At 36.5% G+C, this 16,229-nt stretch overlaps 1 protein-coding gene across 2 annotated transcripts in view; it reads left to right on the top strand.

The window, feature by feature from the left end:
* The window catches only part of LONP2 (lon peptidase 2, peroxisomal), a 44,278-nt gene that overhangs the window by 23,665 nt on the left and 4,384 nt on the right, over window positions 1–16,229 (top strand). For both annotated transcript variants that reach the window (XM_062586430.1, XM_062586431.1), the window contains 2 exons: window positions 23–156; window positions 8,746–8,888. In XM_062586430.1, the coding sequence (XP_062442414.1) occupies window positions 23–156; window positions 8,746–8,888 (277 nt within the window). The remainder of the gene's footprint in view (window positions 1–22; window positions 157–8,745; window positions 8,889–16,229) is intronic.

The following is a 16,229-nucleotide window of genomic DNA, read 5'->3' as shown; positions in this document are numbered from 1 at the left end:
GTAAAATAATTGTGTCTGTTAGATACACTAGAGAGGCAGGAGTCCGCTCTCTGGATCGGAAACTGGGAGCTATTTGCAGAGCAGTGGCAGTGAAAGTGGCAGAAGGACAGCACAAAGAAACAAAGCCAGAACGTGCTGAAGTGGCTGAAGGAGAAGGTTCGTATCATTTGCATGCTTTATTACTAAGGGAACTTCTTATATAGTCACTGGGAAGCTGATTTGTCATTCTCTTCCCTGTTTTTATGCTTCATCGGCCTTTTTTTTTTTTTTTTTTGAAAAGGCTTTGCAAATAGAGGGACTGTCTTTTAATGTGTGGATCAAGTAGTGTTGATCTTTGACTTGAGACTTAAATGGAATAATCTCAACCTGCCAGGGTGATAATTGAGCAATAAAGTGGATCTATTTCGTATGTTATGTATGCAGTTAAGGTTTGTGTATGCTTTCATATCTTGCTAGGATTTTTATACTGATCTTCCACTTTTCTTTTTTTAATAAGAGACTAAGCAATGCTTAGTTGCAGTTTTCATATTTCTGTTCATCAGTTGGTAATGAACTGGAATCAGGCATGCTTTCTTCATGAGCTGGCTTCTATTTCAGTAGGTTTGTGTTGGAATTTTTTAATTGAAATTGATTTTATGGTCTTTCACTCTTTAATGACAGCACCTCTGTGGAGTTAAAATTACTGCTATTTACTGGGTTTCTAAAGTTCTGAGTAGTAATAGTATTGTCTGCCTCTTCCATGAGCACTTTCAGTAGGATTTTAGTAGGATGTTACACAGGAGGGTCAGTATTGCCTTCCCCAGTTTACAGTTTTGGTTGCAGAGAAATGTAGTAATCACCTAGGAGGTTAATAATAGCAGTTCAAGTAGAGGTTTCTTATGCTCAAGCTGCTATACCATATTTTTGCCTTCTTGAGAAAATGTACTCCACTGTGCATTTTCAAATTGTGCATTTACTTCCTTTTAGATTTAATACTGTTGTGAATTTTTTGTTGTTGGATGTATTGTTTTTTTTCCCCCATTAAATGGTGAGTGAACCATGGGGTCTTCTCAGTGTTTATTTACTATTTGCACCACAAAGGTAGTATGTTAAGACAGCAGTGAGTATGTATGACTCTGTGACAAGAAATATTGCCAATCTATCAGAGAATAACAGTGTGCCAGAGGACACCAGAAAACAGTAAGTGCAGAATGGCTGCTTAGTTTTGCTCCAGAATACTTGTAAACATACAATACTAAACAGACACCTATGTGTTTTGATGTTTTAAAAGATTCCACAAGTAACCTGATGGGGGGGAAAACCCTGACTATTAACATCTGTACAGCAGGAACAGTTCCAGACTGGTTTACAGGAGGACAAATGAAGATACTCATTATCCAGACCTTACAAGCTGCTTTATTTTAAAGTCTGAATAGTGACTGTCTGCCACTTCAGAGAATAAAATCTGGGGGTGGAAGCATGTTTGATGTTTATACAAATGCAGTGCTATTAATTAGAAAAGTATACCAAGAGGAGTTTTACCAGCAGTAAAAGATTTTGTAGCTTGTCTCTAGAAACTCATTTATTGACAGTTTTTCGGCTTTTCCTTGGCCCTTTATCCTTCACTCAGTATTTCTTTTGCTTTTGTGAAAATTAAACCTTCTTTTAACTTTTTTTTTTTACCTGTAATATCAGAAGATTGAATTTGACCTACAAATTAGTGTTTGCTTAAGTTCATTCAGCTCAGTTTCCTCTGAACATTTACCTTAACTAAAGTGAACTCTCATAGTAGCTGTGACTATGTGGATGAACAACTGTGAAATTTTAAGTTGTCCCACATACATTGAAAGGAAAAGCTTTTAAGACATCTTTATTAATGTTTTCTATTTATATTGCATGTTGTATTTTATATACTTTTTCTCCTTTGTGCTGGATTTTTCTGAAATACACCTGAACCGCCTTTTGAACCAGAACGCTGAGCCTTTGGGCTATAGTGTACTATCAGGCAAGATCAGCTATCTTTACACTGTGCTGCTGTCACTTCTGTGATAGTTATTTTGATGTAATTCATACTTCTGAAGTATAACTTTGTACTGAAAGGATAGGTATAGCTAAAATGTGTTTAAGAGTCCAGTATGTTTGATGAATTTTAAAAACTGTCATTTTCCTCTTTGAGACTTTTGGTAAAATAATAGAAAAGTAGTTTCAAAGAACAACTAACTCCTACTATGAAAAAAATCATTTTACTTTTAAAGCACAAAACAAAAAGGAATTGTATTATACATCTCAGTCCAATGAGAGGGATATTAACAATGTCAAAATTAGTGCTGGACTTGAAAACAGTAAAAACAGTAATTGCAAGCTAAGCTCTTCAAAAGAGGACGAAATGCTAACATTTTTGGTTGGCACTGCTTGGAGCAGGCCCAGAAGCACTGAGCTGAGAACAGTTGTCTTTGTGCTTCTGGAAACTAAACTCAGTAAGAAAAAGCTGCCTTAACAAAAGGGTTCCAAGGGACAGGTGGGTCTATAGCTCATCTTTAGTATTACAAAGACGTGTATGGAATGGTGCAGTCTGCAAAATACTTGGTTTATTTTGTACTAATAATGTGTTTATACCCAGCTGTGGTTTTAGCAGAATGTCATTTGTTTGGGGGGGGTTGTTTGTGTTTTAGATTTTGTTCAGATTTCATTCAATCTGGACGTTACCAAATATTTAAAACAGAACCCAGAAATAAATATCCCCAACCCAAATGCTTACAAATTGGTGGAAATAATGGGATTTATAACCTAAATTTCTTTATTTTACTGTAGTAGAATTTTTTATCTTTTTCATGTGTGGGCAGTTGTGCATAGTGACGCTAATTCTTTTTTTAATACCATTAATGGCTCTTGAAGAATAGGTAGTCAAAGTATTTTAACCTCTTCATAGCTTAATGATAAACTGTTGTGTGGCTTTTTTCTTTCTTATCTTTTTAAAAGACCTGTAATTCATTTTTGCTTTAAATATTTATCATTTACTCATGTGAGCTTTAGACTCTTCGTTAATGTGTTCAGTTGTCATGAGTTGTGAATTTGAGAAAGCGAGCTACAGGCTTGCGTTATGCATATAACTTGCTAAAACATTTTGTATATATTTCGTAACCTATCAGAATAGGGACGCTGCGCCTATTGTGTTTATTCAGCTGAGTGCCTTCTTGTTTATGGATTCGTATTAAAAGTTGAAGGAAATGAGGTGATAGAACCACTAAATTTCCATCACTATATTGATTAAATCAGATTAGTAACTCAAAGTGAAGCAATGTTTTTCAAGGTTTTGTAAACATGAAGTTTTTGACAGCATTTAGTAGTGGAGCTCTAAAAATGGAGGATACCTGCCATAGCAGAACTCATGCCGGAGGTACGCTGTCAAGCTATGTTTTGGCCGTACATTTTTTGAAATGCGCTAAATAAATCGGCAGCTTTGCAGTGCCTTCCTCACTCTTCCAACTACAGCACTTTATGATGAAGTTGACAAGTGGAAGAGTGTTAGTTTGCATCAGTCTTTGAATTTATACAGTGAACTTCAGCAAAAACAAATGGAGTCATTTTTCAGACATCTCTAGGGAGTCATTCTTGTGTACAGTAACTCTATCTGATGTTTTACTGAAATACTATCTGAGATTTATGAGACACTCATCTAGTCTTCGGCACTGGAGGAAATTCTAGTAGTTAAAAAATATGTGAGACTCTCCTACCTATTTTAGTGCAACTGCCTCAAGAGTACAGTGCAGCAACTCTGTATGCAGGCATCATAATATGACAAAGAGGTTGAAACCCAGAAGCAAAAAATGATTTATTCCAGACTTGAAAGGAAGTTTAGGAAAGGTAAGTTTAACTACTACAACTCAGTAAATCAGTCTTATCTACATTGAACAGAGGCTTCAAAAATACTTAAATATTTCTATAACCTAGTAATACAGTTTGTCTTACTACTTGGGAATGAATCTGCACTTTTTTTGCTTTTCTTTTTCTTTTTTTTTTCTTTTTTTTTTGAGTTTAATTTAAAGTTTGATCCAAGTGATCAACTTGAACTAAAACATGTAGTCTGTATTCCCCCTGCCTTAACTGGGATGTAATGCATTTTTTCACAAAATCTGAAGTTATAAACTTTTTTATTTTCTTCTGTTTTTGGTGCATATAGAGCTGTTAATATACCTGGGCTAACATTGCTGCTCTTGCAAAAAGTGACCTATTCTGTATTCTGTTGAAAACCCAGCACTTCTAGCAGCACAGGGTCGGTCTTAGCCCAGGGAAATAGGGTTACAAAATCTGATTGGCATGAATTCCAGGGTAGTATGACTGTAGGAACTCAAGTTTGAATTCAGCTCTGATGAGGTTATCACAGTTAGTACTTAGCAATAGTAAAGAAATACGGTACTTGGTACTTAAAATGATACTTAGAAAATCTACAAAAATGTAGTATGTGGTTCTTTATCCAGATTGCGTGGAGTTACCTTTCTGTTCAGACCAGAAGCATAAATTATATCAAAAGTTGGTTCTATATGCAGACTATTTTTAACATGTAAATTTATTCTTGCATGAAAACTTTGAATTCAAGTGCTTAAGTGCAATACATGTCAAGATTTTTGACTAAGATATCCTTTAAATGATATATTATGAGCAAATTGTTAGGAAATACTGGTGTTCAACTTTTTGAAACACTGTACCAGTCGGAGCCTGCTTTCTCCGAATGTGGTTCTCTCTGAGTTGATGGGATAGAGTGTTCTGAACCCGTGGGGGAAGAGTGCACGCAGCAGTAAATGCACGCATGCACGTGAGCATTAGTAGGGCTAGGGTCCCAGGAAGGAGTTCCTTTCCAAAAGAAAATGTTTTGGAAGTAACTCTGTGTGAGTATGTATTGTGTAAGATGAAAGTTGGACAAGGGAAAGTTGCCTTTAGATGTAGTCTTGCTTGTGCCTGATTTTGATCAAGGACTGTTGTCAACAGGGGCAATCCCATCCTTTCCTGTCTAATCATGTGCTGAAGCATCTGCTGGTGAATCACTTAAGGAAAAAGAACATGCTGTTTTCCCTTTTCTTGCTTCAACTCAAAACGCTTTTCTTTGATACTTACTTTCTTTTTATACTTCTTTGTAGTAATTCAGCAAATCAGAATATGGTATGTTAAAAAGCTGTTTAAAATTTTCAGGTTTCCATTTTATTCTTTTATAGTAGTACAGCTAGATATCTTTGGTTTTAAGACCATTATATTACTGTGCTTAATTTTAAATATGTTTTATGAGGAGATGAGAAATTGCTACATGATCAGGAAGTTTTCAGCTCTTCCAATTATCACTTTCATTGCCTCTCTAGAGGAAAGTGCACGTCTTTAAATTTTTAGGTCTTTATCTTTGTGTCATGGAATTCCTTTTTAGAGTAAACGCTGATTTATATGTAGTAATTAATGTGGCAGTATTTACACATAAGGTTTGTTTCATTGTGGGAACTTCCAGAGACAGAGACCTAAGGAACATTGACTTGATCCCTGACGAGTAACTGTAGATTCTTCTGTGAAAGTTTTATATTCAAACATAATCTGTATTTTTAGTTAAGCCTTTTAAAAAATATATTAAAACAGCTGAGTGTGGTGTTTCTTTCCTTTAAGTGGAAGTATAGTAGTAGATCAGCAGATGTTTCTAGTACAAGGTGTAGTTCCTGTTAAAGGCACTTTTTTGACTTCTTGTTTTATTTCTCTAACTAAACTCAATGTAAGATGATATAGCTGTTGTCCTAGCCAAAAATCCTGTTCCTGGAAATTTCAATTTGACCCTCTTTTTTTTTAGATAGAGGTGTCTTTTTAAATGATTTATGACTATTCTGCTGGGATAGGAAGGGAACTTATGTCATCATTAATGGAAAAACTAATTACTTGCGTCTTTATAAATTCTTCATAGTCAGCATGGCTAATAAGGTGATAAAATAAGACTTTTCTTTCAAAGAAAGTTAGTGTTTGTAATTACATTTTGGAACATCCCTGTGTGCTCTTATAACAAATTAGAAAAGGTCAGAGTTTAGGTTAACATTTTTGAAAACAGGGAAGTCTGGAGTTTGTTATTGTTAAAGATTATAAAATAGGGTCTACTAATTAGATTATATAAGCACAAAGAGTTCCTTATTCTTTTTATAGGGCAGGTGGTCTCAAAGCTTAACTACCAGTTTGTTCACAAGAAGTCTATCTGCTTCAGCTGTTCACAGAGAACTGAGTGAAATTAAAAACAAGCAGAAATGGCAAATCATTCTCTTTAAGTGGTAAAATATCCTGGTATAGCACAAAATCAGTTGTATATAAATTCAGTTTTGTTTCAAAATAGGAATTGTTATATCAAGTTACTCAGGTTTTTAAAGTCCATACTGTTGGAATTACGATCTGATTTGTAGGAATAGCATGCAGATTTACTTGTTTCCTATACTTGCTAGTGTTTATGTATTTAAATTTACTGTGTACAGAAATAGTAGTTCAACAAAAACATTGAGATAATGCTGAAACAACAGGAGGACCATCTGACAAAAGCAGGGTTCATGGTAAAGGAATGGGATTAATGCTTTGAGCAATGAGTTGTTGTAGAATGGAAAGATTAGTGACAGTATTATTATAATAGTACTATAAAGTGTTTTCCTTGATATGGTATGAAAGCATTAGTGAGAATTGTACTGTAACAATATTAACTGTAAAAAGGCATTCTTTATACATCAGGATTAATAAAAGGGTAGTATGTACTTTGTGAAATGAGACATTCTCGTTTCGTCCATTCTGAAAATTACATTTGCACCACTGTACACCTTTCGATATTACATTAAATAGATTAGATTAGTGATTTGTGTCTTCCCATAATGTTTAAATTTCTGGATCTTCAATTATTGTACCTGCATTAAAATGTAAAGGAAGCCATTCTTGTCATTTGAATGGGAAAAAACAAAAGCAGATTATTTTTTAGACTAGTAGTGCAGAAGGCTTGAGGCTCAGTATACAAAAAAATCCTGTGTAATGTAGACTGTCACTTTAAGTGTATTCTTAGACTTGTGTATTCAGAGTGGAATGAAGCATCTTCACTATCTGCATGTGTGCAGTGCAGTGCTTATCTTAATGAGGCACTGCTGTAAAACTCTGCCACAGAGTCTTAGAAATATCCAGATAGTTCAAGTATTTTTCATTTCTCAGATAAATGTTTTGTTAAAATACTGCTTTGGACTTTCAAGAAAACGGTAATGAGCCTTTTGCATCTGGATCAAATGCAGTGAGAAAATGACTGCCTGCTTACCTTCTCCATTCTGTATCAAGCCGCTTAATTATGTCCAGAGTGTAGGCCTGGTACAAATGATGTTTAAGTTCTTCAGCTTATTCATGCAAACAACCAGCTGCACAGTCTGAGTCAAAATAATTTAGAGGCTTTTATATTTACAGGGTCCTCATTAACAGTCACTAGTGCTTTGTCTGAGCCTTTCCTTCTTCATGACACTTGGGTATTTATATTTGAAGATGTTAGACTATTTGGGTTTTATAGCCCTTTCAGAAGACTATTACCCCTACAGGTATTTCTGAAAAGGCCAAATAATTTGATCTTTGAGGAGTTCTCTGCTGGTTGTTCAAGACATTGTTCAAGACACCTTAGAAGAATCTGATCTGAATATTTCAACACAAAACCCTAGGTGAAGTTGTTATAACGAAAGGGTTTTGAGACTTTCTATTGACTGAACACTGTATGCTGTATGTGCCTAACCAGGTGCCAAACAAATCAGGGAAGTGGATTTTGTGAACCGAGATTTACACAGAGTAACACCTCAGCCGTTAGAGACAAAGCAATAAGCTTAATCAAAGCAATAAGCATAATGTGGGAATACTACCGCGCGCATAGTAGCGAAGGTGGGCTGCGGTGTGTTGGGGTAGTGGGTCCGTTCCTTACCTCCTCTGTAAGGAGGCAGCACACCATGGGGGCCCAGCAGAGAGGCTGTTTTCAGGTCACTTAGGAGCTGTCGCTTTCCCGCCCTGGCTGGCTGGTGGTGGGGACGGCTGGGGCCTGCTGTGGGGAGGTGGGACTGGGATTGCGAGAACTGGGGTGAGGAGGGATGACAGCGGAGCTACAGAGCAGCAAGTTACACTGTCCTTGATGGGGATTTTTGTAAGTGAGATGTTACTGAATGTGATGCAGACTGGCATTAATTAGTGCAGTCCTCTGGCAAAACAGGACAACTGTTTGACAAAACTTATTTATAAGTTTCAGAAGCCAAGCATTAAAATCCTTGTAGGAGGAGACCCCAGCACAGTTGTAAGTGTACATAAAAAGGACAGTTACAGTGGTTTCAATAATATTTCCACATTCAGCTCCATATTTTTATATTATACTACATTAAACATGATTGTCTCCTGCAAATGCTGGGTTTTATGGACATATCTAATGAAAAGTGTAAAGTCCTAAATGAGCTTCATGTGTTTTGCTATGTGACCTACTTTAAAATGCGTTTAAGCAAGTGAGTTGCTTCTCCATCAGTGCTCTAGATTTAGTATTATCCTTGCTGAACAGTCAGAATGTGTTTAGGCTTAATAAATAAATTTGATGCCATATTATGTTTTAATTTGACAAGAAGTCTTTTGGGAAAGACATGTTTTAAGTTCACTTTCATGAACTTTTCTGAGCAATTCTTTGAATGTTGTGTTTTCCTCTGTCATGATAATTTGTGTTAAGAAAGTTGCTATGTTGCTACAAATCCTAAGTATCTTTTCTTTTCTTAGATTGCAAAGAGCATATCACAGAAGATGCAAAAACAGACTCCATCAGTGACACAGCTGACCTGGCTCTGCCACCTGAAATGCCGATTTTAATTGATTTCCATGCTTTAAAAGATATCCTGGGGCCACCTATGTATGAAATGGAGGTAACATCATCATTTGTTTCTACTTGACTGCTGTCTCCGTCTGTTTTGGCTAGTCTCTGTTGTATTGCCAGTGACTGAGTTTGTGCAATATTAACCTTTTTAAAAATGTATTAGTGACAGAATTGTGTTTCTTTGTATTCCACTAGACATTTTTTCACCTAAGGAAGTTTTGATTGGTTGTTTATTTCAGATTATACAAGTAATGTAATGGCAGATTTTGTGTTAGCAAAGATGCCTCCAGCAGTGCTTGAGAATGTGCTCTGTTTTTTCAGTTTATAACAACTTTGCTTTTGTCTGGGGGATGTTTTGTGGTCTTGGGAAGGAAGCCAAGAGTGGAACCCAGGAATCCCCTCTCTGAGGCGGCTGTGTTAAGGACTGTCCCACATACCTCCTTAAAGCCCATCAGCATTTTTTAGGTATTAAAACCACTTCACTTTACCCTGGAAGTTCTCAGACATTCTGTAAATTAATGTGACTCTTAGCTTAAAAATAGGTCTTGTGATCAACCAGCTCTGTTCCTTGGTAGGCATATTTCAAGAATTTTTAGTTTCCCATTTTGTTGCATTCAGTGAAAATGGCATCAGTTAATGTAGTTAGTACTTTGGGATTCTCTTTTCAGTTTTTGCAGTTATTCAGTGCTTTACTTTAGGTTCAGGTAAACTGACTGAGTATAATTTGCTGGTGCTGAGTATAAGTTGCTGATGGAATACTAGATTTTGCTGTCTTTGTCCTGGAAAAGAAAATCAGTAAACCAGTAAGTTTACACAGAAAACAAGTGAAGGGAAAACTAAAAGAAGAATCTTCTTTCAAAGAAGATTCATCTCTCCTGGATGAGAGAATTGGACTGTGGGATTTAGAGGACAAAGAGGGAGCATGGTGTGTGGGGATAGCGGAGAAAAATGAATGTTTGGGAATGGGTCATTTGTTTAATTTCAAACCAAGGTGCTCAAATATGAAGATTTTATTGTTGAAGAGATTCTTAATGGTGAGAAATAAATGAGGAAACAAGTCAAAAGAAGACAGTGCTACTGATCATGTTGGAGGATGATGATGGTAGCAGTGGAAGTTGGAAGGAGTTGGAGGAAGGTAGTTTTTTTCTTGTTGGCACTTGTGTTTTGATTTTGTAGTTTCAAAACTAAGTAGAAGAGATGAGTCTTCAGTTAAGTGACTTTATCAGCAACCTATGTTCTTTCATTTTGATCCCTCGGAAGCTGCCATGCCCCATTAAAAAAATAAGTAAATTAAAAAAAATTCATACATTACAGTTGAATGAGGCCATTTTAATCAAGACAATAGTGTGCAAATATTTTACCTTATATAGGAATGACTGTATCCATCAAACTATTTGTAATATTCTTATGGAAATTATTACTAGTCTGTCTATCCTTTTCTTACTACCTGATTTTTAGAAACTATTACTGAAAAATAGTTTCCCCACCCTCCAAAGAAAAGATATTTTATCTGGATTATTATTATTTCAGCAATAGGTATATAGTTCAGCCATGTGGTTTTTGGAATCAAAATACTGAAAGACTCATTTAACTTTTTAATGCTTGAAGTGCAGGTGCACGCAAAGCTGTTGTAGTAAATTGAACTTATTCTCAAGCCACTCAGAAATTAAACAGTACTCTGATATCTACAAATAATGAAGATTAGTTTTGTAAAGGTGCTAAAAACTAATTTGAATTTTGTAAATTCATACAAAAGTTCTAATCACTTACAATTGTACTCCCTATTCCCAGTCCAAAGCAAAATAGATTGAAATAAATTCAAATTTATGACACTTTTTAGAAATTAGATTGTAGGCCAAGAAATATTCCTGGTTTTGAACTTGTTCTGGAATTGATTATTCATTTAAAGTTGGTAGTGTGGCTGTAATTTCTGCTAATTTGTTCTCTTTCTACAGGAGTAAGTGGTGGGGGGTTGTTTGGGTCTGTGGGGTTTTTTTTTGTTTGTTTGGGGTTTTTTTGGTATGAGCAGTTGCTGTAGACATGCTCATTTCATGGATCTGCTGACCTATAGAAGCTGAAATAAGACTGAAGCTTTTGACCTGTGTATCAAAGGTTTTTTAGATGTTTCCATATTTAGTAGGGAAAGTAAATAGCACATAAATGGAGCTAGAGATGAATCCAGACACCATCAATTCCCTGAGAACCTCAGGATTTATTTTTGTGTACTGTTTGCTATATGTATTAATGAAGAAATATTTTTCAACACATCTGTAAATTTTTTTCAGTGTAAATTTCTCAGCCACATGAGTCCTGTTTTAATGAATTTTACCTATTAGCCTGTAATTTCTTTGAGTTTCAGTAAGTGGCCCCAAGATTCTTCCAAATGAAGAGCACAGCTCCTGCCTCAAAGGCCCCTCCAGGCTGGCCATCATTTGTTTTTCTGTTTTGGTAGGCTGCAGAGGGTCTCCTTTCCTTCTCTATATGGTCTTTTAAAACTTCACTTGTGACCTGCATTTTGCCACTTATAATTGACTGAAATAAAGGTACAGGGAAGGTACCCCCATGTCAGTACCCGAATGAGACCAAGCAAATAGAACTGGTCATACAGTGATACGTATCCATTATCACTGGATACGTGATATCTGTAGCCCTTTAGAGAATACCTTCAAATGAGTGATTCACTTTTACTTTTTCAGTGTAGTGCTTGTACATCTTCTGCAGAGAGCTCCTAGCAGAAAGGCATGACAGTATATTCAGCTTATACTTGTAGAATTAATTCATTTATCACAAATAAACGTACATGTCGCCGTACAGAACAAATGTTAGAATAAATCACACCGTAAGGCTTTGGAAGAATAATCCTGACAGTAGTTGAAAATGTGTAAAGATTTAATGAAACATTTTGACACAGCATGCTTTGTGGAAGGAGGGGTTATTTTCATGAGTGGTTAAAATGAAGACTTTATCTTTTGGCTTGGATATTTTTTTAAAGTCAACCCTTAATTCAGCTCAGTTAATAAAGTATTATTGGCACCACAGGAAGGCCTCATTAGAATTAGTCTTTATCTTTCTAATGTGAGTGATGGAAACACTTCTGAGTTTTAGGTTAGTGAAATTACCTTTTCTATGAAACAAAAGCCCAAATACTATATATATATGTGTGTGTGTGTGTGTGTATATATATGTGTGTGTATATATATGTGTGTGTATATATATGTGTGTGTATATATATGTAAAGCTGTGTTTCATGGGACATACACAGTTTAATTAAGAAACAGATTATATTTTAGAAGAAAAGTCTGAACAAGGTAGAGTGTTTAGGTAGACATTGTTATCTGTGAAATTTCAGTCTTGCAGTGATTTATCTTCCTCCCCTCCAGGGTAGCTGCTGCAGTGTATTTTGTCTGCAGAGGTTTGCTAGAGAGTGAACCAAAAGAGTAGCCTGAAACTAGAAAAGAGGTTTGTACAGTCAGGTGGGAAAACATCTGGAAGGGTAACATGGACATTAAAAGCCCGCAAGTAATTTAGGGCTGGTTCACATCTTGCTGTTACTAACCAGTGACTTGATGGCTATTTGTAAGTTATGCTGGCTTACTCTCAGACTTGAAAACCACAGACTTACTGATCATGCATCTTTTCCTTTATCTTGAAATAACCCTGGTTATTTTTAAGATAAATGAATGTGCTAGGTGTTAAGCCGCTCAATTTTTCACTGTCAGGCAGCCAAAAAGTATTTGACAATATGTTGACCCACATGGATTAGAGCTAAATTGCAACTAGGTCCATCACATTTACAAAAATTTCAGAAGCCAAACTTTGTATAGATCAGTGACCTCCTCTTCCATCATCTGACAGACCTGACTTAGGAACTGAGTCTAATGGGCATTTTTAATTGAAGTTCTTTAGAAGGTAAAAGTAAGGATTTTGTTCTTACTTAAATTCCTCTGACATTTTCTGAGAAGTGATTCAGAGGTACCATGAGTGAATTTTGGGAAGGTTCCTGTAATGCTTCATGGGTATTTTTGATTCATTATATTATATTTTTCTCTAGGGATCATATGCTTTGGTAGGTTGTTTTTTTGGTTTTTGGTTTTTTTAAGGGGTTTAGGGGTTTTGAAAAGTGTTTTCTGAAGGCAGTTATCAAAGCTTCTGGGGCCAGTTTCCTATACATATGCCTGTCACATCTCAGTTAACGCTTAGGTGAGAAGGTGGTAGTAGAGGTAGTGCAGTCTCTATGGCCAGAGCAGTTGTTGGCCTCTGAGACTGCCAGTAAGTGTGAAGAACAATGGTTGAAAAGTGATTACGCTTTAAATTTTTGAACTATGCACCTCAGATCTTGTCTAAAGGACCTTAACTTTCTTGTGAAACTAGGGAGAGATACTTGCCTAGTTTGTTGATACAGGAAGGAGATTTTACTGAAGAGTATGATAAACGCTGGGAGTCTTTAGAACTTTTTTTTTTTTTAACCATCAGTCAACAGTTCACTATTTTCTGTAGAGCTTTCAGACTGTGGAATTAGTCTGTAAACTAATTTGAATTTATTTATAGTTAGAGCTACTGCTGATATCCCCCCTGCCCTCCCCCCTCCCAATGTTGTTCATTGTTAGTTTGGGATAGGAGAGGGTATAGATAGTTGTTCATTGTACCTGAAATTTTGAAAGCATTTACAGCTGCCAGAATACATGATAGTCACAAATGTAATGGAACATTCTTAAATGTTGTTTCACTGTGACCAAGATCAAAATTCATTTTGTCACTTGAGCTTCATGCTTAGTTGAGATAAAGACACATCAATTACTAAGCTATTGCTAAGCTAATCAGAGAATGTCATTATAACTAGTAAAATTCAGGAAATGGATATAGAGACTTATGTTAACAAAAATAAAAATGCTTCATAGACTAGGTATTTTGATACCATATAAAGGAAACACTGTATTATTTATGGTTTTCTTAAATGCCAGAAAAAGAAACAGCTATTTATGCTATTTAAGAAAATAAAAAAAGATATTGTACCCTTCAAAATACATAGATGATTGAGAGCGTAAGAGAACTAAGGAGAGGGAGTGGCTTCTTTTGCCTTGCTGTGAGATAACTGTAGTTAGGAGCTTGCCTCTCTGTCAGATGAATCTGGGAGCGTAACACCAGTCCCACCAACCTCTGCTGCTTTTCTCTTCTGACAGATACGAGTCCTGTTTGTGCCAAGAGCTCCTGTGTCTGCGTAGCTTTGCCCTGGTCAGAGTTGGCACTAATTGCGTTGTGCCTCTGAAAAGTGCCAACAACCACAAACAACGCCAAGAAACAGTGATCCTTAGCAAGGGTCATTTCAAATCTTAGCCATCAAACTTAGACCTGAAGAAGCAGCACTTGATGCATCTGGCCTTATGTGTAATGCAAAATCAGAAGTAACAGGGCTCTAACAAGAAGCATGCCTGTTTTAAGTTCATTTTGTAGGACTTTAGACACATTTTTTTTGCTCCAGCAATTCTCTTGCATAAGAAATTTGTTCCTGTTATGTGTCTGAGCAGCTTACAGCTAGCAGTGGCACAACCAGGGTGTTTGTACATCATGTGCATGGAGGAGGGAGTGATTTGTTTTGGTGTTGTAATTGCAGAAAGGAAGTTATTTCTATTTGCAAAACAGGAAAGAGAAACTGAACATTAAGAAGTTAGTGGTTTTGATTTTGATTATATTTTTTTGATAGGATGGATTTCAGCCTTAATACTGAAATGTTGATGTTTTGGCACTTATTTAGGAAGAGAGGTCTTGTTCTGATAATGCAGTGGACGAATATATTGTTCTGCTGAGGTTTGCTAAAGGTCTGCTGTTTGGTAAACCAAAATGTAAGTGTATGCACTACTTTACTTTAGAATTTGTAGTGGCATTTCTCATGGGCTTTACCGCAAGGCTTTTTGGTAAGGGACTGGAACATTTAATAACTTAGCGCCTCTCTGGAGGCCTGCAAATCCCAGTGCTTCTAACCGTGCAGCTGGCAGCAGAGTCAGGGGACTGTTCCTGCCTCTGGCTCTTGACGGTACGTAGCAGCACAGATGCCCTTCACTGAGAGCTCTCCGTGAAGAGTCAGGCCGTGCCTCCCCTTCCGCGTCCTCCCTACAGGCTTCTGTGCAGAGCTCTCTGATCTTGCAGCTGGGCTGATGGTTAATAGAGAGTTGATGGCAGTTTGCATTTACGTTGTTCTCCAGAGGGGTGTGAGCCGCTGATGCGGGGTGGCTGCACAGGGTCTAAAACCTGCAGCATATTGCACCTGTCAGTGTGCAAGATGGAGGACAAGAAACAGCACGGTGTCACGCGCGTTGGCCTTATTCTGTCACGCTCGCAACTTTGCGTACACACAGCTTTGCCTTTTCGGCGTCTGAGCAAAGTCTCGTTATTTCACTTCTCTGCTGACTCTTGGAAGGCAGCAAACGGAAGGGAAGTGTTAAGATTATGGTAAATTGTGCAGTGCAGAATGAGCTGATACTAGAGGGAAAGAAACATCTTACTGCTCTGGAGTTGCCAGCAGTATGAAGTGGAATGGTATAGGTGTTTAAAAGGAATAAAAGTAGTCTGAGAAATTTTGAATTAACTAAAAACATGGATTTCAGAATTGTGATATTTTATTATGATTTTTCTGTATTGCAAAGCTCCTTTCCTTTGTATTCTATCCAAGAAGTGAAATAATTCTCCACATATTTTAATGAACGACTCCTCTTTCAGAAATGAATCAAGCTGACTCTGAATTCTGCATTTCAGGATGAGACAAAATATTTTAAAATGGTCTGTCACTTTATTTTATAAAGGAGTATTTGTCTTTTGCTCTACTCACTGCTTGACACAGTGAAAACTCGTCCAGTCTCTTGTACTTATCCCCGTAATAAATAAAAACTTAATGGTTTAGAAAATGCTGACTAGTTTTATGATCTTTCATCAGGTTCTCCAACTCCTTGTAGCTCAGGAAAACATTTGTTACATTCTAAAATAATATTTCAAGTTTTCTTGGAAAACATCTTTTAAAAAAAAAAAAAAAAGAAAAAAAGACAAGGCTAAAATTCAGACACCTCCATTACACTGATCAGTAACTGTGTCGCACAGTCAGACTTTTAAATCATACGTGGAAGTAAAGCTAGCTTAACTACCTGTAATTACTAGCAGAGACAGTCAGATTTCCCATCCTCTGTCATATGTCACCTGCTAGCAGACTCCAGTGTTTTCATTATTCAGAATGATTTACAAAGGTTTGCAATGAACAAAATTATTTTATCATCAGTAATTTGGGCAAAAAACTACCTTTAAAAAGGCTTTTAGGTAACATTCAGGTTTGAAAACAACTTTTCAAGTAGGTAATAGAGTCGGTGCCAATATACCTCTGGCACGTGGATTAAATCAAAGCAGC

This window comes from Rhea pennata, chromosome 13 (assembly GCF_028389875.1).
Source record: "Rhea pennata isolate bPtePen1 chromosome 13, bPtePen1.pri, whole genome shotgun sequence".
Lineage (NCBI taxonomy): Eukaryota > Metazoa > Chordata > Aves > Rheiformes > Rheidae > Rhea > Rhea pennata.
This window is presented reverse-complemented; position numbering and strand designations above follow the sequence as displayed.